This window comes from Haliotis rufescens, unplaced genomic scaffold, assembly GCF_023055435.1.
Source record: "Haliotis rufescens isolate VD_foot unplaced genomic scaffold, xgHalRufe1.0.p SCAF_5, whole genome shotgun sequence".
NCBI classification, from domain to species: domain Eukaryota; kingdom Metazoa; phylum Mollusca; class Gastropoda; order Lepetellida; family Haliotidae; genus Haliotis; species Haliotis rufescens.
This window is the reverse complement of record NW_025964223.1, coordinates 51,564,616-51,587,106: the sequence shown is the minus strand read 5'-3', so window position 1 is coordinate 51,587,106 and position 22,491 is coordinate 51,564,616. Positions and strand designations below refer to the sequence as shown.

The 22,491-nt window shown below is 42.6% G+C and overlaps 1 protein-coding gene across 1 annotated transcript; it reads right to left on the bottom strand.

Annotated features, from left to right (window-relative positions):
* Window positions 1-545: 545 nt before the first annotated feature.
* On the bottom strand, window positions 546-21,860 carry LOC124126652 (polyamine oxidase 7-like). Its single transcript, XM_046490153.2, has 5 exons — window positions 21,696-21,860; window positions 9,748-9,819; window positions 9,425-9,467; window positions 8,083-8,185; window positions 546-1,996 (listed from the first exon to the last, which is right to left on the bottom strand). Exons 2-5 carry the CDS (start codon window positions 9,765-9,767, stop codon window positions 672-674), a joined length of 1,491 nt encoding a protein of 496 aa, XP_046346109.1. The 5' UTR covers window positions 9,768-9,819; window positions 21,696-21,860; the 3' UTR covers window positions 546-671.
* Window positions 21,861-22,491: the final 631 nt, after the last annotated feature.

Here is a 22,491-nt window from a genome sequence, read left to right as displayed (position 1 = left end):
AGCTCTTCTTGAGGGGTTATCGCTGAGGAATGTTGGAGTGGTATTGATGGCGTAATACATCTTGATGGATTATCCAAAAACAAGGAAGAACAGTTACAATGTATATGCATGTGTGGGTTTGATTTAACGAAACTTTCAACAGTGTTTCAGTCCTTTCAGCTTTATGATGTGTGGAAGCCGGAACTTGATATGAACTGATAATTTGGAGGTCCTCAAGGGGTTTGATGCTTACAAACATTATTTGGACGGATATTGGATTTGAACCCACTGTCATAGATGTGTGGAACGTCTTAGGGACGGAGTTATGTATAGCGAATTGCGGCGCCGTTGTCGACTGGACCACCCAGGTGACATTTAAGAATAGTTCATGCCAAAGAAGACAGTGAATGTTATAAGATCTCACGTGAACATGTATCACGTTAGTATTCACTCTAATCTTATGAAAGTTATTTCAAATGACAAATTGTCATTTTACGATATCAAGTACCCTATTACGTGCAAATATTATGCATTTTAGTTTGAAGAACAAAAAAAAGTAAGGCATTCAGTAGTTTAATTTCTTACACTATTGTGTAGGTCGTTTTTCAATAATTCATATCAATAAACGGTAAGGTAAAAGATGTACAGGTTTTGGATGTCTGTGAATGGTTGATGAAATAGGGCACTAGGAGCTAGGATGAAACGTATGCAGACACTTCATTTGCAGTGTAAATTCCGCTCCTCGCAGCCCCGGTTGAATAACAAGAGAACTCACTATCAAAAGCTTCCCCTGCAAAGAAGACGTTTCTCACCGGAGCTCTTATAGCTTCAAAGATGTCCGACCTGAATGCCAATGCTTTCATGTTGCAAAAGCTTCCCATGTACAATGGGTTATTCTTCCAATTGGTGATGAATACATCTTCCGGATCGACAACGTTCGTGTAGACGCGCCGGAGGATCGCCATCACCTCACCAGTGATGTCTGCATCAGTCAGTTCGGATACTCTGTCTGCATCTTCCCCCTGTGTGACCATCTGGAGAATGTTAGTTCCAGTGGGGAAAAGTCCATCAGCCTCTAGGTTCTGCCAGACTGGAAATACACCTCTTCTGTCATCAGCGTACAGGATGTATTCAGTGTTATCCCAGAACCTAGATGAGTTGTTAGGGAATTTGAGATACACACTTACATAGTTCTCTAACCGGACCCGGAACAGATTGTCGATCTTCCAGTCTGGGAGTGGTGGGTTGAAAATCACAGAACCGCTCTGCAGGACACCAATACTGAAAGTTACAATGACTACGTTGGCCGTGAAGACCTTTCCGCTCTGGGTAGTAACTGCCACTGTAGTGTCGCTGTAGTTTATACTTGTGACGACTTCATTCAGATGTAGCCGTTGATCATTTGGTGTCAATGCATCAACAGCATATGTCTTCAGAATATACTCATAACCTCTTTCGTCTGTAATGTAGTACAGATCGTTGACATCATCTTCAGTCATACCAACACCATAACAGGAAGTCACTTCGGGGGATCCTCCATACTCAAAGTCATAGCCAAATATCTCCACAACGTTTTCAACAGGTGTTTTAGGGGACCATCCTCCAATATCTAGGCAGGTTCGTACAGACATGTCTCCCCTTTTCTTGTCTTTAACACATTTGAAGATCTCGGATACGGTCCTTTTTGCTGCTTCCAATTTGATCCATGCGTCTTCTCCTTCTGTGTCCGTGACATTATCACCGTGAACGTTTCTGATTAAAACACTGTCACGATCTGATGTTTTACCTGATATGTTGTACTTCTGGACAACATCCCATAGAGGGGTGCCTTCTTTTCCTATCACCCAGGTCGCTCCTTCTTCAACAGTCTTGCCGCCAAATGTTACAGATTTGACCCTCCCGCCAATTCTATTCGAACCTTCAAGTATCCTATAGTCAGGGATGTTTCTTTCGCCCAGAGTCTTTGCTGCCGCCAAACCTGATGCCCCTGCTCCAAGTATCAGTACCTGACTATGCCCTGCTCAACAATCACACTGTGCATATAGTTATAACATTTAGCAATAACGTGTATATACCGCGTCTTAATCTTAATGTGATGTGTAAAATGTACAACAAAAATTATATGGAAAGAAATTAGGCAAATATAACTATGGAATACTGTGAGGGACATTCTCGGGATCTCTCATTCTCGCGATCTGGACCTTTGGAAACGAGGTAAATATGCCCAAAACACGAGAATGCGAGATCGCGAGAACGCGAGATTTGGCCAACGCGAGAATGCGACATTTGGACATAATGCAAAATCTTGCAATCTCGCAATCTCGACTTGTCAAATTAGGCCACAAAAACACGAAATCCCGAGAACGCGAGAATGCAGCATTTCATTTTCTCGCGATCTCGCGTTTTAGACACTGTCCGTGCGCATGCGTAATATCCTAGGTCAAGGCGCATGCGCACGTTAGTAGTCCTTTGGTCATACTTCTTTCGAGCTCTTCATTCTCCCAGTAGCAGTTAGCCAAATTATGACTTGAGCTTGAAAATGCTATGTAATTTACAAACACAAAGTCCTATGTGGAAAAGAGTCGAGTCCTCTCCCGTTGTGACACTTTACTATGTACTTTGTATTAAAACCCTCAACTTGCTCAATATAATTTAACAAAAGAAATTGTGTACATGAATGTCCAATGATAGTGAAAACATGAATGTGTCCGAGAGCTGGAAACAGCGAGCAAATCGACTCACGGCAGATAGTGAGCCCCAGCCGAGAAGAAGATGTGCCTCTTTAAACCGACAAGCCGGGATATAACTGAAATATAAATACTGTTCAAAGCAGTGTTAAGTCAAACTAACTCACTTATTCAGGCTTGATATTGGGGGTACTTTTCCAGTATAAGCATGCCTGTTATTTGGATGTTAAGGCCGCAATAAATTAATAGTTACAGTTTGATTGATCTTTTAAAAACATGGGAGACAGGAGGCATTATATTTTTAACGTTTTATTTTGTTCTTATCGACCTACTTTAGGCATATGTGTACAATTGCTGTCGACGGGTGCGATTCACATGCATTATGTGTGTTCAGTAGGTACGGAGTATTTTATCAGGTAGGAACGTAGGAAAGTAGGAACACTCATATTAACGATACTTCTATTTCTAGGAATTTGAGGGCATTAGAATAATGTAAGGCAGGATGTTTTGTTGTCAGGCGGGAGCGGATGAAAGTCTATTAATTAAAGTAGCGAATATGGTATCGTATAAAAAAATATAATTTTAGCTGAATGCTACAAATTGGTCTGTGATAATTTTATTTTAATGAATATTCTAGCTGTGTATAAAATTACCTCATTGAGAAACTCACTGGCTTGTGATTATTTCTGTAACTGACAGTGTAGCCGCGAATAGCTGCAATACTGCTGATGCGGCTTTATGCAATATTACTCAATCACTCACCGACGGTGATAGTTTTGTTTCCAGCTTTCGGACACATTAATGTTTTTCACTATCATTGGACATGCATGTACACAATTTCTTTTGTTAAATTATATTGAGCATGAGTAGTTGGGGACAGGTCTACATAACCGCTCCTGACCTCTGATTGGTCGGTTTGGTCACGTGCCTGCGCATGCGCGTAATGTGCATTGTGGGTCATGCGCGCACATCCAAGATGGCGTCACTTCCGGTTCCGGTTGCGTGCGTCTCCTAGATGGCGGCACGTTCGGTTCGGCGCACCTCCAAGAGGGCGGCTCGGCGCCTCCAAGATGGCGTGGGCGGGAAGGCGGAAAGGTGTGAAGGGGGAAGGCGAAAGAGAGTATCCACTTACCTGGTCCGCTAAAGCCTCGCGACGCCTTCTCTGGAGGACGAACCAATGCCACTTGATTATGCTACGAGGGCCAAGAAGGGGAAACCATCAAGTATATCCATATCTGTTCACTTTATCCCTACATTTGCATGACCGGAGCGTTTCCCACGGGACACCCGACCCTTCTCAATCAACCGCCTGTGGACACGTTGTTTGAGCTGAAAGGACTTTTCCAATGTTGTGTCCTACCCCCGAAACGACTCTACCATCCGCTACTACCCTACAGATTGGGTGGAAAACTGCTCTGTCCTTTGTACCGCACGTGTGCCGATAACCGGTAAGACTCACCCTGCGAGCACAAGGACAAAGAGAGGTCTTGGGTGGGCACGTACGCCACCGTAGAACTCCATGAAGCCGTGAAGAAGTATGGCTACAAGGTACTTCAGATCTTCGACGTTTGGCATTTCAACACCTTTGCAAAGCATGACCCTGAGACCCAGCAAGAAGGACTCTTTGACCCCTATAGCGACCGTCATTTCAAGGAGAAGCTCGAAGCTAGCGGATACTCCGAGGAATGTACCGAACACGATGCTTACATCCAGGAGATCTATGACAAAGAAGGCATTCGGTTGGACAAGGACCGCACCGAGAAGAAACCAGGACGCCGCGCTATTGCCAAGCTCTTTGTTAATTCACTCTGGGGCAATTTCGGACAGCGGTTAGACTATATACGACCCTGCGCAGTACTTTGCCTTGTGGAGAGATGAACGAAATACCATCGATGATGTCACTGTCGTCAACGAACACATGGTGGAAGAGACCTATACCCACAAGGAAGAATTCCAAACCCCTCATACTCATTTCAATGTCGCCATAGCTACTTGGGTCACCGCACAAGCACGTCTCAAGCTGTAGGACACCCTCGCCTTGGTGGGTCGAAGGGCCTTGTACTTCGACACGGACAGCATCATTAACATTCATCGACCCCACGAAACGAATCCAGACCTTGGCCATTCGTTGGGTGAGTTTACAGACGAACTGGACGGAAACACCATCAAGACATGTGTGTCAGGAGGCCCCATAAACTATGGCTATGAGTAAATGAACCCCAGACCCGATGGAACATGCATGACCTGCAAAGTGCGAGGGTTCACCTTGAATTACAGAAACCAACAACACCTCAACTTTGACACCATGATAGGACTGATACTGAGACAACGGCCTGGGAAGGAGGGGGAGAAAATCAGCTTCCATTACCCCCATCAGATCATTCGTAAAGGACCTGGGCATTGGAACGCTCTTGTGACCAAACCCATCCAAAAAGACTATCGCACCATTTACCGATCTCTTCGTCCGTGTGCTCGCAGGGTGAGTCTGACCTGGGTATCGGCACACGTGCGGCACAAAGGACAGAGCAGTTTTCCACCCAATCTGTAGGGTAGTAGCGGATGGTAGAGTCGTTTCGGGGGTAGGACACGACATTGGATAAGTCCTTTCAGCTCAAACAACGTGTCCACAGGCGGTTGATTGAGAAGGGTCGGGTGTCCCGTGGGAAACGCTCCGGTCATGCAAATGTAGGGATAAAGTGAACAGATATTGATATACTTGATGGTTTCCCCTTCTTGGGCTTCGTAGCATAATCGAGTGGCATTGGTTCGTCATCCATAGAAGGCGTCGCCAGGTTTTGCGGACCAGGTAAGTGGATACAGTGGGGTCCCTGCAAGAAAGCACATAAAGCGGAGTCCTCCTGTTGCATTTTTTTATACTCGCATTCCCACTGGGTGACGACACGTTTCACATCAGGGTGTTGGTTCAAGAGACTCAGGCGATAGTGGGTGTCGGTATAGCGTGCTCCAATCAACGTGCCAAGGACATCATGAGGTTCTCCACGTTCGGTCTTGTGACATTTCTGTCACCCATGCCAGAAACACCCCCGGAATTCGTGGATGGTGCCTGTCGCTGGATCATAGCCATCCACACTGTAATGATGTTAACCCTCTCCACACGTGAACTCACTTTTCACCTCTATTCCTGGCGTTCTGGAGGTGCAGATCGGGGTCGCAGGGATCGTCATCATTTCTACAAAGGGATCCTTGCGAACCGTCCTGATGGAGTTCTGTCGGAAGTCAGCACATCCACATCCCAAAATATCGACATCGCTCTCAAAGTAGGCTAAGAGTTCTTCTTTCAGTCAAACAAGGCTCCTTCTTGAACTTTCTTGGTATGCCACTGGAGGCAGGCAGTGCGTTTTGCGGGAGACATGCCATCGGGATCGTACATGACGGCTTGAAAAAGTGAGGAAGAAACCTTTTTTCAGTTCATTCAGCGGATGGGTTATGAAATTCAAACTGTCTTCGAAACACAATCGTCCCAGGGTCGCCTGTAAAATCTGTTGTCAATTCCGAACCTTGGTGGGGAGTTTCACCAGATGTGGGTACAGGCCCTTCATGATCAAGTGCAGATCATAGGCTCGCGCGTTATGTGCAATCACATGAATGAGCTACATGTCGACGGTGGTGTTCTTCTTCTTCATCTTTTTCGTCTTCTTCGTCTCCTTCTCCTCCCCCTCCTCCCCCTCCTCAAATGGGGTGGGCGTGTCCACCTCCATGGCATCCTCCCCCTTCCCCTCCTCCTGGGGTGATGGACGTCGCTGACGTTTTGTCGGGGGATGGGTTGAGAGGGTTCCGTCCTGTTTTCTTTTGCCTGGACGTGCGCGCCCTCCTCCTCCTCTTGGTTCTTCTTCTTCTTCGTGTGTGTCAACCAGACACACACATTGCATAGTGTGGTGGGGCCTCGAAACACTATCATGCGGCTGGGACCGTAACCTTCTTGTCTCCATGGACAGTGTTCGCACAACTCCTTTGTCGCTTGACCGATGCATCGCCCACATCCTAACTGCACCACACACAAATTTGGGATGTGCTCCCCAGTGTCTTGCCTACATTCAAAATCATAGAAGACGTATTTGACGTTGTCTCGTCGGTTTTGGTTGTAGCATTCCTCCTCCTCCCCCCTCCTCTTCATCGTGGGCTTCACAAAGGGCAGTCATGTAGCAGCGATGGTCTGGGGTCACGGGTTTCTCGAACACACTGAGCATGGACGTCCTTCATCTGAGCACTCGTTATGAGCCATGCGGGTCTCCAAGACGTGTACTAGCTGAAAACAGGTCAGGCACCTGTGAATCGATTGACAGGCGCTTGGTTTTCCCTCTGACCGTGACTGGAGATGTTGGGTGTAACAGTGTTGATTTGGGAACCATCGTTGACATGTCAAGCAAGAGATCCCGTGCTCTTCCTTGGGTCCACAATAGCTGGAGTGGAGGCAGCGGTGGCAGCGGTATTGCTTGGTGCAGGGATGTTTTTCGGGACGATCATAACTGTGGTCGCAGAGTTCGCAATAATGGTTAGACGCATAAAAGGCTGGCATAGAAATCGTAGTGGTGATCATGATGGAATAAATGCAGCACGGTGGCGTTGGGTGGAGTTTCATCACACTTGTACATCAGTATCCGGTCCACCTCTTGACTGTAGACTTTCAGTTGATAGTTGATTTCGGCCAAGGCACGTCCCACGCGTGCTGGGTCGTCCAGGCCCCGACAGGGACCTTCGGGAATGCCAAGGTGCCGAAACAAGTCCCGTGCTCGTATGCCTTGAACGTCGACTTGATCCGTTCTCGTCAGTCTCATTCGCTGGTTGGTCCATTCTTGGGTCAGAGGGTTGACCTTCTGGACATAATGCTGTGCCACCACACGGGACCTTACCAAACAGAATTGATCTTCGTTCTTGATCCGTACAATGATACCTAGACCAATACAATCCCCCTTCTGGCCTGACATCTGTTGATAGAAGGTGATAGAAGTCATCGATCACCCTGTCAAAGAAAAGACGGTAGTTCTATGGGAACGCGGTCTGGTGGTACGGTTTCCAAGTAGTCTGGGTTGGCCACGTGACCAAACCGACCAATCAGAGGCCAGGAGCGGTTCTGTAGACCTGTCCCCAACTACTAGCATGTTGAGGGTTTAAGTATAAAGTACATAGGGAAGTGTCACAACGGGAGAGGAATCTACTCTATTCCACATAGGACTTTGTGTTTGTAAATTACATAGCATTTTTAAGCTCAAGTCATAATTGTGCTAAATGCGACTTGGAGAATGAAGAGCATGAAAGAAGCATGACCAAAGGACTACTAACGTGCGCATGAACCTTGACCTAGGATATTACGCATGCGCACGGACAGCGTCTCTACTATTTACTGAATGATGTAATATGATAATGAAGATGGTCATATGAGCATCTCGCAACTTACTTGTGTCCGTTCCACACTGACTTTGTTGAAATTCAATTGAGTCCAAAAAGGTAATCAAAATCACTGTTATTGTTGTTGCCTTGAAAGCGTTTAACCACTGCATCTTGCAAACAGATAATGAAACATTTAAACATGTTTTATTGCAGATGATTAATCAATTGATAAGGGAATAATGTAATATTCCCTTGATGATGTACTTTATGATTCACATTATTGAAATTATGTTTATGTCAAAGTGGAAATCACAACAATACTTGTGTTTAAAGCTCATTTTTGGCCAAAATACCTAATTGTGTCAAGGTTTCCAAAGTTCCAATGAAATGTTATCTCTTTGTCTGCTCCATTTATTCAGCAATCTTTCGTCGCATCGTAATTATAATGAATGCGAGGGACCCGTGAAGATTCCGGGGTAGAATAGTGAGTGAGTGAGTTGGGTTTAACTCCGCTTTTAACAGTATTCCAGTTATATCACGGCGTGTCAGCTTAATGTGGGAGGAAAGCCCGAAGTGATGCAGGTCTCAGACCGGGATAGAATAGGTCTTCTGCAACCCATGCTTGCCGTAAGAGGTGACTATGCTTGTCGTAAAAGGCGACTAACGGGATCGGGTGGTCAGGCTCGCTGACTTGGTTGAAGCATGTCATCGATCCCAATTCCGTGGATCGATGCTCATGATATTAATCACTGGATTGTCTTGTCCTGACTCGATTATTTACAGACCGCCTATCTCAGACCTTCTGGATAAATAAATGTATGGAGGAAAAACGAGGACCAATTGTATTCAATTGGAAAATGAATGTACATAAACAACTGCTTAATGACCAAAACCCAGGACAACTTGGATAATCTCAGCACAAGAACTTCTATCTCAGACCTTCTGGATAAATAAATGTATGGAGACAATATATGTATACTTAAGTAACTATTGTGTGTTATAAACGACGTGTTCTGAACATTTGTGACAGATCAATGACAGCATTTCAGTCATTAATGGGAACTACACTGAAGAGCAAAAGAAACCATACCAAATTACACCTCGACATGTTGTCCCTTTGATTTAAAGTTTATCCGATTTTTCTGTCTTTTATCGTTCTTACAGTGAACATTCTTTTACGCCAAAGTCGGCAATATTCCAGCAATATCACGTCGGCAAACCATCCACGAGAACACAATCTGCCAAGTCACACACTCAATCCTATCAATTGGCATAGGGAATTTATACTCGTTTTTAGAAGCATTTCCCAATGTATATGAGCATTAATATTTAGTTCAAAGCACTCCCTTGTGAATATACTCATAACCTTCTACGAAGTATTCGTTATATGTCGTGTACATATGACTTACCTTTGTCAACTCGCCCCTCCACCGCAATGTACTCGCACACTCGCTGAAATCATGAGCTCATTGATATTCATAGCAAAGTACCATATGTTGTTTTCCTAGTTATTCCATGCAACTGTCACAAGTTAATTTAATAACCATGTATATATGTTATTCATGTTGTTCAATAATGTATAATCGTGATTAAAGGGCGAAACAATCCTTTCAATATTCATAAGTTTAAGTAATATACTAAACGACATAACTTAATTATCACGACACATTCGACATATGGTACATATTAATATTACATAATACATAAGTATGATAACATATGAAGTACTTACGCCCGAACTTGACCTAACATGTAATGGTGGTTAGGCTTGTCGTAAGAGGCGACCAACTAGCATACGACTTATCTAAAACAAAAAAACGTAAGGAATAGTTACAAAATCTCTTCCAAAAGCAGAGTCGATTGTACGATTCCGACTATATTATGAGCATGTGTTTATGAATCACTATCACATAGTGATGATAGTAGGTGTTTTGCCCACCAGTTGCACCTGTCACAAACACATGTCAAGGCAAATCAATTGTTCACCGGAAAAACACAAATATGGTACAAGTCAAGTCCAAATTTAATGTATTGGACAGAAACCATAATATTATACTTATCGGCCTTACACATAAGGCGGATAGGCTATGAGGTTAGTTTGTATGGATGTTGCAGTACGAATGTGGCAGCGTGGACAGAATAGAACGACCGTTCTTATCCTCACGGCTATTCAGCAATAACTACATGGAGCTGTGTATCCAATGTGTATTGTTACACGCCTCCTCTCCAAACCATATTTATCTCAAGCTCCCTGGCGAACTCTTATCCTGTCTACAGGCATTCACTACACAAATTACTTTAAACCTACATATGTCCAAGGTAATTTTACGGTGTTAATTGACGGCAATTGTTATTAATAAGAAGGTACCAATTCGTGCACCTCTGCACCTGAACTACGGCAATCCCCTCGTTCTTGGTGCTGACAGTGTGGGATGTGCAAGAGGTACAATGTCAGTACCCGAGGGCCTTGGACCTTTTACCGTAGTTCCTCGAGCTCCAACAAGCACAAAGAGTGATCTTCGTTTAACAGCTTTTAATCCCACTTTGTGTTGCCGGTCAACCCACTCTATTTGTCACTTAAATACGAGACTTCGGTCGCAAAGGTTCAGTCTCAGTCGAAATGCTGGTGCCTAAGTTTGGTTTCTGTTTCGAAGGATCGTGACAACAAGCCGAGAGCGGAGCACCAGTTTAGCCCCCCCCCCCCCCCCCCCCCCCCTGTTTCTGTTAGTTCGCTGGAGGCGGTACATGTTGTCTCAGCTGACGATCAAGAAGGTCCCAGTAATGTTCAATGGGGTTCATGTCTGGAGTACAAGGTGGCCAGGGCAATACGTTGACGTTAACGTTGTTCAGGTAGTCTTGAACAATTCGGGCGGTGTGAGGCCTTGCGTTGTCTTGTTGCAAAATTAATCCTCTTGGCTGATGTTGAATACAGGGCACCACAGCAGGTCTCAACACTTCATCCCTGTATCGCTGAGCATTCAGGTTTCCTCGGATGATAACCAGCCGTGTTGTAATCTGGCCACAAATGCCACCCCATACAATGACGCCTCCAGCTCCAAAAGGGTGAACTTCTCTAATGCAGTTTGGCGCCGGTCGCTCTCCCCTTCGTCGAAAAATTCGAACTCTGCCATCGTTCCTGAACAGACAGAACCAACTTTCATCTGTAAAGAGCACGCTCGCCCAGTCACGTCGCTGCCACCGACGTACAGTTCGTGCCAATTGCAGTCTGCGTTGACGGTGTAGACGGATCAAGGCCATACAACGGAAGGGTCGGTAGGCTCGTATACCAGCCGAACGAAGTCGTCGAAGGACTGTTCGTCTGCTGATGGCATGCCCTAGTGCTGTTGCCGCCGTTGACGTCGCCGTCACACATCTGTTTTGGAGGTGAATCTGCCGGATGTAGCGGTCTTCGGCCGGTGTTGTCACTCTCGGTCTTCCCGATCTTGGCCGGTCTTGAGTCTGTCCTGTCTGGTGGTAGCGGATTATCAACTTGCTGATGGTGGTCTGGGAGCAGTTGAAGATTCTGGCTATCTGACGTTGAGTTGCCCCCATATTTGCCATACCGATCGCTCTGTCTCGTTGCGCTTGTGTAAGTCTGGGCATATTCTTGGTGTTTTTTCTTGGTGTTTTGCACGTTTTCAACAATGCATGATTTGGAAAGCTGCGTTCGAAAATCTGCGTTATGGTTGTGGTCATGTTGCATTTGGGGGAATGTTTTCTGCGGGGGTTCAAACCTGTACCAGCTTTTGTGCTTTTTATACAACTATTTTTAAAGTGAAAACTTTCTTTTGCCCGGTAGTTTATATCCTACTGTTTTAGCCCCTCATATTGCCTACTTATATAATTACTGTAGATGTCTTAATTAGTTGCTAATTACCATTATGTCATGCCTATAATACGACCCCCGTTCTGACGAAGAGTGTGTCCCCGCACTCTAAGATGGTGCCAGTTCTTGTTATAATATCTGGTATACATTCCCTCTTATTTCTATGACTTATTGATTTAACTTCCCTTTAATTATCTAAATATGTATAACGATTTCATGCCTATAATACATAGATCTCTACATCTGTGTGTTTATATGAACCACGCTCCTGAAAGTTCCATGTGAATTGAACATGATATGTTTTGAAACTTTTGATATACTAAACTTATTTAAGAAAGAGAGAAAGTTGTCACTTCAGCTTGTTTCTCATTATGCATTACCTGTTAATCACACAAGGTATTTACAGTATTACGCAATAATATTAAATAATTATATTTGTCAAATGTTATTGTGTGTAGTTGCTGCATAATGTACCCGAGAACAGATGAGTTTTTATTTTGATACGGAAGCGGATGCTTAAGATTCTAGATGGACCACACACTCAACATACCAAAATCGTAAACAAAATGGTATCATAAAATTAATGTTTAATATCAAATCGTTTGATTTCCAGATATATCGATATTAGGCAAGTTTCCATAAATATATCGACAGCGGCATGTACAGTAAATACACATTACTTGTATTATGTCCAGTTATTTAGAAACATCTTCGTTTGTATAAATGTAAATTATCTTTGACATAAGTCGTTGGTACTCAAGTAGATGATCGCGATTTTTAAGAACTATACTAATCTTGAAATTAATTTCACGGATGTATTATAGGAGAAGTTCGTTTCAAATGTTTTTAAGAATTTACATTTTCTTTAAAAATATTAAACAATTAAGATAAACATGCATTCAAATTCTAAAACGTCCTGGGATTCAGGGATATGAATTGTCCCAAGCAAGTCATACTTGTAAAGAAGCGGCTGAATGGATCGGATGGTCAGGCTCGGTGAGTTGGTTGATTGCGTGTCATCGTACCCCGACGGCGTGGGTCGTTGCTCATTATATCAACCACTGAATTGTGTGGGTCCAGATTCGATTGTTTCAGAGCGACGTCATAACTGGAGTGTTACTTAGTGCGGCGTTAACCAACATACAAACAAAAACTTCTATCGAAAATGTATGCCAAATGTATACATGTTGTGATTAGAATTATGAAGAGTTGTTCCTGAAGAATTAATGATCTTGTCCTTAGTGCAGATTAATTTGTTGTGTACACATGTATTTTGGCATAGTATTTTATAAAAATAGATACCAGTGCTATTGAGCGTCAACGAAAGCAGTAAAAGGAATGTTTTGTTTATGATCATATGATAGTTCCAGATTGGTTGGTTGGTTGGTTGGTTGGTTGATTGGTTGGTTGGTTGGTTGGTTGGTTGGTTGGATTGTTGGATAGTTGATTGATTGATTGATTGATTGATTGATTGATTGATTGATTGATTGATTGATTGATTGATTGGCTGGCTGGCTGGTTGGTTGGTTGGTTGGTTGGCTGTTTGGTTGGTTGGTTGGTTGGTTGGCTGTTTGGTTGGTTGGTTGGTTGGCTGTTTGGTTGGTTGGTTGGTTGGTTGGCTGTTTGGTTGGTTGGTTGGATGGTTGGATGGTTGGATGGTTGGATGGTTGGTTGGTTGGTTGGTCTGATCATACTGCTATTTTTTAACATGATGTTGTTGTTATTCTGTATAATGCCTTAAAGACGATACCTTCAATTAATAGTAAACATCTGATCTTATAAACAGTTAATCAATCAGATATGACACGTTACTAAAACAAGGGAATATAATGATTTACGGCAACGCCGATGTAAATTTAAAATTCCGTGTAATCAGATGAATTTGACACTATTACTATGGATATTACCAGACAGCTTCCTGAACACGGTAGGACAAGTAATAAATCAGTTCTACATATATCTGTTCTATCAGCAGGATATTTACATTTAAGTAGTTTTGGAGTTTCCTATAGGCGACAAGTGTGTGTGTCTGTTTAGGAGGTTTGCTATAACTCAAACAGCAGATAACACACTACAGCAGGGAAATAGTTTCCCATGATATAATAAACATAACCATAGAGCAACCCGAGAAAATTAATTCGGAAGTCATCTATTTCCAATACTTTTGATAAATACGCATTTATGTGAGTCTCTTAGGAAGTTGGTGGTCCAGGGGTTAAAGCGTTCGGTCGTCACGCCGATCCCAGGTTCGATTCTCCACATTACTTGGGTCACCCGCCGTGATATTGCTGGGATTTGGCTAAAAGAGGAGTAAAACCAACACACGCACTCACTATTACGAACTAATTGTAAACGTATGATGTGTATGAGGGGTCGTTTGTCTTACTGTGTAGAGTGAGTGAGTATGGTTTTACGCGCTCTTAGCAATATTCCAGCAATATCACGGCGGGGGACACCAGAAATGGCCTTAACACATTGTACCCATGTCGGGAATCGAACCTGGGTCTTCAGCGTGACGAGCGAACGCTTTAACTACTAGGCTACCCGACCGCCCCCTTACTGTGTAGAACGTTGTAGAACTGTGTAGACCATTACAGTCAACAGTGAAAGACGGCCTACTGCCACACTGATCCATACAACACCTGGCACATTTCTCCATACTTTAGGATAAAGTTACAATTACATGCACATAGTATTATACAAACGGTGCTGAAGGATGGTTGGTTGGTTTGTTGTTTTACGCCGCACCCAGCAATATTCCAGCAATATGACGGCGGTCTGTAAATAATCAAGTCTGGACTCGACAATCCAGTGGTTGATATCATGAGCATCGATCCACGCAATTGGGATCAATGACATACTTCAACCAAGTCAGCGAGCCTGACCACCCGATCCCGTTAGTCGCCTTTTACGACAAGCATAGTCGCCTAATACAGCAAGCATAGGTTGTTGAAGACCTATTCTACACCGGATCTTCACGGGTCGGTGCAGAGTGTAATCAATCCCCTACTTTATGCCTGGACCTGCTAACACCGGTGTTAAAGTTCAAACGGGGTAGGAACTCTGCTAACGGGGCGGACCTATTGTAACGGGGTTAAATTAACCCACAGGGCATCTTGACACCTGGGCCCACTTGCACAAAGCGATCTTAGCGCTTAGATGATCGTAACTCCCATACTTTAGCATAGGCTTACAATAGTCTAAGCACTAATATCGCTTTGTGCAAGTGGGCCCTGGTCTTGTGCTAACATGACAGCGCCGTGATATCACTGAAATGTCCCATCTTAACTCATAACTCACTCGCTTCACAACCACAGAACTGTTTTGTTACGCCAAACCTCCAATACATTAATCAGTGATTATGATTGTCCATATTGTTTTGGTCACTTTTAGCATTAATCCCGCAATATCACGGCGGGGACACCAGAAATGAGCTTCATACATTGAAGGGGATCACATCCGGGTTTCAGTCCAACGATTTAACCGGGAGGCAACCGCAATATTCTTTATTGTTTTTTTTCTTCTATTCCAGCATTATCCCGACGGGGACCGAAGAAATGAGATTCACAAATTGTACCCATGTAGGGATTCGAACCCGGGTCTTCGTCATGAGGAGCGAACGGTGAGGATCACAGTTTGACTGAGGTGGTTTTACGAAAGAGTGCCCTAGACTGGATTGAGTTTCCGGACGTACGACACTCTGCCTGCAGACCTATCGATCTGAATAGACTTCACGCAATGTCATTTGTTATAGGCCTGATTATATGATAGCCGTGTAATGGCCGGTAGTGCACGGTGTTTACTTGCTGGGTGGTATGGTGAGAACCAGGAAGTGATAATGTACGTTGACCGCGGTGCTAATCACAGTAATGGACTATGTTGACAGTTAGCTAATAATCTGTTGACAGGAATTTGATAATATCCGATCCGGAACAGCGTTCCAACATCACATCTCTGATAGGGAGAACAAGCTATTTGACGCTAAAACCTCTAAAGAACTATTTAGAGAATGTTAAATACAGTCGACTGTCACAAACACATATTATTTAATCAATAAGCAGTGGAAATGTATCGAGTTATCCATAGTTCGAGGCAAGCGGTTTTTCGACATAGACCTTAATGATGATTAACTGACTGCAGGTTCTGTGATAAAAAAATCCTAAACGAAATGACGAGTCATAGGGTTTCTCTCTATGTAGAACATTATTGAACGTGGATCACTTCATCCAAAGCAAATCAAAATATGCGTAACTTCAGATTACAAAACGGCAAACGAACGGGTGATGAGAAACTTCGTCAGTACAAATTCGAAATTTGTGTTAAAAAATCACCAGACATGTTGATTTACCGTTTAAAATGTATTTTTTGTTCAGCTAGGCATTGTTTTATATCAAGGGATTCGGATTACCTTGTGTATTTTCTCGTAAACTAAGCCGGACACAGCAATCAGCTGTACACACGTTTTCTTGGAATCTACCGGTGATTCGGTCAAGACACATCCAATGATATCACTTTACAGGATTTTAATGCAAGATCGGCAAAAGTTCTATCTGAAACTATTTTTTTATCAGGAATAATATATTCCAATATCTTGTTAATTTAGATGCAGCTTTTACTAAACATATTTAAAATAATAATAACCCTAAGCGAAGCAGCTGATAGCAATTGCCGGGTATTATTTTTTACATGGAACCAGTCTGACCAGTCACCGTCAAGGCTCCCGTGCACGTGATCGCGTGATCGCGAGAATTACATGTTGACATAGAATCGTCCAACAAAAACAAATATGACTTTTAACGAATCAAAATATGGCATTTATGATATATGTATCCATTCTCTGTCAACTAAAGTTCGTTTCAAGGCGTCAATAGCGGTAATCTGATCGTGGTTGCTGTTAATAACGGTGAGTTGTGCGATCTTCTGAAACGAACTTAGTGATCTGTTGTGAAACACTGTTGAGAAACACGGGTAATAATATCCAGGAACGCTATACATATATTTTAAAATATATGATTGTAACAGAGCCACGTGACGTCGAATAAGTTTATTTGTACAGCTGCAGACGTATGGGATATTGTTCCTATATGTGAATATTCACGGATACATTCATCGAACAAGGAGGCTGCCCAAATTCATACATAAAACTTCGGTGGGTCGTAATTATGATATTTGCATTTTGTTTTCATTCATTTGCTGTTGCATTGGACAGAATCACTTTTGTTCCTCTTGTTCCTGTATGTGTGTATATGTTTACACTCAATGAGTAAAATGTGATTCACTCAGGCAATTTATATAATGTCTAAATAGTTCAGTAATATACAAATTAACGGAATCCAAGTCCAGATTGACACACAATTTTTAAGAGGTTCAAAAGGGCTTAAAACACATTGAGTGTAACATATACACGCCTACAGGAACAAGAGGAACAAAAATAATTCAATCCAATGCAACAGCAAATTAATGAAAACGAAATACAAATATAGTTGCTAGCAACGATGCGGGCTCCCTATCGGAATTTGTAGCAGCGGATCCTGCTCTCCATTCATAGAAGACCTTTTACAAAATCGCACTTTGGTTATACAGATTACTAAAATCTGAGTTCTTAATTACCCTAATCTATTACCATTAAGGCATTTTCTCCTGTTGTTATATAAGTGCTTTCCTATATGCGGAAGGATATGTGCACTACTGTGTACGACTATAATATGATCTGGATTATCAATAGGATATTTCACCGGTCCGTTTTGACCAAGAAACAAATTTCATTTTGGCTCTGGACCTGTGTAGGATGGATGATACCAGCATGCAGGGGTGTTGGTGACATGTTGTTGTAATTTGCAGGAAATGGATCTTGACATTTGACACGTGCTAAGGGATGAGATGGCTTGGGACATTATCTAACAGTAACAACACATATTGGTCACCTCTTGTCATCTTCTTGTTGAAGTAATTCAACCAATCCGCAAAGAAAACCCCAGTCTTCCAAGCTTTTGTGATTGAAGTGTCTTTAGTAAGTTAAGAAAGGGACTGGTTTCTAAACGATAATGATGTTGGTAATTATCAGGGATGTTTTCAGAAAAAAAATGGAATTATCAATAATGAACAGGTTCACATTATAAGTAAGGTAATTTGATAGTGCGTAAAACTGTTCCAAGAAAAAACAAGGCATTTTATCTAAATAAACATGTTGTACAGCGATTACAATAGGGCTCTTGCCTTTTAGGCAGGAAACCACTGGATGGATCTACGATGCAAGTGCGCGGAACTGTCCACTGGCAGAGTTTACTACATACAGCGTGAAGAGAATCCATACAGAAACAAACTGTGGAAATCTAGAGCACTCTCACACCATGTTAAAATGTCACTTCTACCGTCGAAAAATCAAGTGAACGGATTACCCGTTTGTTATTACCTTTAGTTGTGGTAATACAATACAGTTTAATCTTGCTATACCGTTACCGTGGCTCTCGTTCCAATATGCAATCGACTGACCAATCCTCAAGCTTACACGCTGCGAGGTCAATAAACATCCGTTGTGTATTGTGAATTCGCGCCAATGCAGATATGAGCTTTCACGTGCACCATTAACTAACAAAAACGCTTTTGATATAGATCCAGCTGAAAACATAAATGCTCCCCATACATACAGTCGTACAAGGTGTATGGTTCTGTTATGCGTTTTACACACAACTGGATGTATCTTCCATACGTGCAAGTTCCAAACTGCGTGCTTTCCGCTGACACAGACGTCAACGTCAATTGTGGTCACACCGCGACCAGGTACTGGCACCAGAACTTCTGCCTTTTATGGCAGCACATGGACCCGGTTTGATCTTCCAACACGACAATGCCAGACCCCACACAGTAATTTTGACAAGGAATTTCCTTCAGAATCCGGGAGTCAACGTCATGGACTGGCCGTCAAGGTCTCCTGACCTCAATCCCATCGAACACGTCTGGGATGCTCTTGGCAGAAGTCTGCGCACTCTCCAGAACCAACCACAGAATTTGCAAGATCTTGGCACCATTTTGCAGCAACAATGGCGTCGTCTTCCCAATCATTTGTTCACAAAGATTACAAGGTCTATGCGGAGGCGTTGTGTGGCAGTTGTCAACGCACATGGTGGCCATACACGCTACTGAACTTGTGTGCCATCAGATTCTCGTGCTTTGGACTTATGATTTAAACTGTTGATGTTTTTCCCGAATACCGTAGGTGCTTGGAACAAATCATGGTTACCACCGTTAATTAAAATCCTTCTTTGGACATTAATGATTAAAAATTACCTTCTCTGATACATTTGTCCGTTGTATATCATATATGGGATTACTTTTAAAAATGTGAAGTTTTTTATTTGACTCAGTATATAACCGGTCTGGTATGACTTGAATTTGTGGTAACAAAATTATGACAAGTACGTTTTAAAGATAGTAAATTCATAAGAGAGTTCAGCTATATCAAACTTTCAATCACAAACCTAACGTAAATCCCACAGTCTGAGAAGGATTTATGAAGGAGGTGTTCTCGGGCGGGATGTAGGTCATGTTGTGACTGAAGCACCCGACACGAGGCTCTCGGATGAGCCCGCTACCAGAAGCTTATTTAACCCGCTATAGCACTACCGCTGTCTCGCTATACCATTACCGTGCATGTGGATCACGTTCCAATAGTCACTCGAATGACCCAGCTGCATGGGACTCAGGCACGCCGACACGCTGTGGGGCCAATAAGCATGCATGCGCCATTCTTTGTTTGCTTAACTCTATTGACAATGTGAATTGTGAATTCGCGCCAGTGCAGATATGAGCTTCCACATAACAAAAACTACGATGTCGATATATTATACCAAGTTGCACTGTTTTCTATGCAGAATCGTTGAGGATACCAGCCCAAACGTAAAGCTATTTCTATAGTTCCTTTCTTCCTGCGTTGTCCATGATCTGGCGAGGTGCAATACGTTAAAAGATGTTGTTATACATGAATTATGTATCATTTCTCTCTTCGTCGTCTTGTATGCTAAGTGACTACAACTAGGCATGGTAACAGCCAATCCCACTCTACACATACACGCAAAATTTGGTCGAAATCGGACCAGTATTAGCCGAGTGACAGCTGTTTAAACTTCTCGTAGACCCAGAAACATTGAGCAGATGGCAGAAACAGAGCATGTTAAACACATGGACTATCAGGAAAACACATGGCTTTTGACATAAGTTTGTTTTCTCCGAACTTGGTAGTATGGTACTTGGACACAAAGTATGGAAAGTTTGGTAGTTTGAGCTGAGCACATTTTGGGAGACAAGTACTGAAAAAAATGGTTAAAAAAGAGAGCCAAAACCTTCAATCCAATATGGCGGCCAAACGAAGCCATTTAGCGACTTTGGACGTCGAGGCTAAATTGCTGGGTATCTGATTCTGCACCTGTACAAGAAATTTGGAAGTCATTGGAGCTTTAGTTTCGGAGATATTAGCTGTTGAAATTGCCATTTTGAAATTGTTTTGAGTTACCTGCCCTTAGTCCTTCAGCCTAGAGCCTTAAGATTTTTTAAGTATCTGCTTCAGGACCATAGGTACCTTGGTACACATTTTCAAGAGCTTCCGACTACTGGTTCATGAGGTAGGATTGGAACAAAAAACGCCGGAATTATCTCCTACGTAGGACTTCCTATCTCCTACGTAGGAGATACGAAGTCCTACGTAGGAGATAGTTATTCTAGTCCATAATAAGTCCTACGTAGGAGATAGTAATTCTAGCCCATACTAAGTCCTACGTAGGAGATATGAAGTCCTACGTAGGAGATAGTTATTCTAGCCCATACTAAGTCCTACGTAGGAGATAGTAATTCTAGCCCATACTAAGTCCTACGTAGGAGATACGAAGTCCTACGTAGGAGATAGTTATTCTAGTCCATACTAAGTCCTACGTAGGAGATAGTTATTCTAGTCCATACTTAGTCCTACGTAGGAGATACTAAGTCCTACGTAGGAGATAGTTATTCTAGCCCATACTAAGTCCTACGTAGGAGATAGTAAGTCCTACGTAGGAGATAGTAATTCTAGCCATTACTAAGTCCTACCTAGGAGATAGTAAGTCCTACGTAGGAGATAGTTATTCTAGCCCATACTAAGTCCTACGTAGGAGATAGTAAGTCCTACGTAGGAGATAGTAATTCTAGCCCATACTAAGTCCTACCTAGGAGATAGTAAGTCCTACGTAGGAGATTGTAATTCTAGCCCATACTAAGTCCTACGTAGGAGATAGTAAGTCCTACGTAGGAGATAGTTATTCTAGCCCATACTAAGTCCTACGTAGGAGATAGTTAGTCCTACGTAGGAGATAGTAATTCTAGCCATTACTAAGTCCTCCCTAGGAGATAGTAAGTCCTACGTAGGAGATAGTTATTCTAGCCCTTACTAAGTCCTACGTAGGAGATAGTAATTCTAGCCCATACTAAGTCCTACCTACAATGTAGGAGATATGAAGTCCTACGTAGGAGATTGTAATTCTAGCCCATACTAAGTCCTACGTAGGAGATAGTAAGTCCTACGTAGGAGATAGTTATTCTAGCCCATACTAAGTCATACGTAGGAGATAGTAAGTCCTACGTAGGAGATAGTAATTCTAGCCCATACTAAGTCCTACGTAGGAGATAGTAAGTCCTACGTAGGAGATAGCAATTCTAGCCCATACTAAGTCCTGCTGGCACAAAGAGGTACATTGAAAACATTACAGGTGTACTGGAATTATTCATAATTCAAAAACATAATTGTGAATTAACTAACATGACAAAACATAATACCTTAAATTGTTATTATGCCTAAAACTTATATCTGAACATAAGTGTATACTTACTGAGCACCAAATCAGCTGTAGTTATAAGACTATGTTGACTGTCGTACTGGTGTGTCTTTGATCACGCAGTCGTTGTTAGTTTATATGGGACCATGCAATACGATTGACATATTCCATATTATGCAGCCTGTGACACGGCCCCATTGCCGTTGAGATTTTCAGGTTAGGATTAAGTGGTCCCCAACAACCCATGCCTGTTGCATGAGGTTATTGAATGGATCGGGAGGCCATGAGCTCGGTTTCTTTATGTGCTGCTTAACACCGCACTCAGATACTCAACAACAGCATACAACTTTGGCTTTTTCATTGGTGTGTTTTATCTGGTGTTTCATGGGCTGAAACTATCATGGAAAACACGAGGACAATGCACGTGCACGATGTACGTCGTTTGACCTGTAAGTGTCACAGACGAACTGAACACTTACCATTTTGGTGAAACATGGTGTTTCTACAATTTGTATATTTCATATACGTTTCAAATGCAATAAATTAGAGTCGATTTTCTAATGATGATGATGTATAATTTCATTTTGTTGTTGAGTATATATGATGGCCGCGGAGAAGCTTGGGGACTTGGTTGATAGCGCACAACTGAAGTAGCAAAACTGCGGCGATACCTCATCGACGGGTATCAACATAATTTACCTACTCTTATCAAATGGTGTTGACGTTGACGTCATTAACATGAAAAAACCCACGAAGACTTGAACTTCTATAAAATCCTATAGCCTTTAATTGATTAAAGAGTTTTAGTTTCATGATTAAGTTATTGTTTGAGAACACCTCGAAAACAGTA

What these genes read in the sequence shown, in the direction of transcription:
- LOC124126652 (XM_046490153.2), bottom strand. Translation starts at nt 9,767, where the DNA reads ATGTTAGGTCAAGTTCGGGC. An exon ending in GGAGGGGCGAGTTGACAAAG is followed by an intron (nt 8,186 to 9,424) that starts GTAAGTCATATG and finishes TCTGTTTGCAAG; the next exon opens with ATGCAGTGGTTAAACGCTTT. An exon ending in TCAGTGTGGAACGGACACAA is followed by an intron (nt 1,997 to 8,082) that starts GTAAGTTGCGAG and finishes ATTGTTGAGCAG; the next exon opens with GGCATAGTCAGGTACTGATA.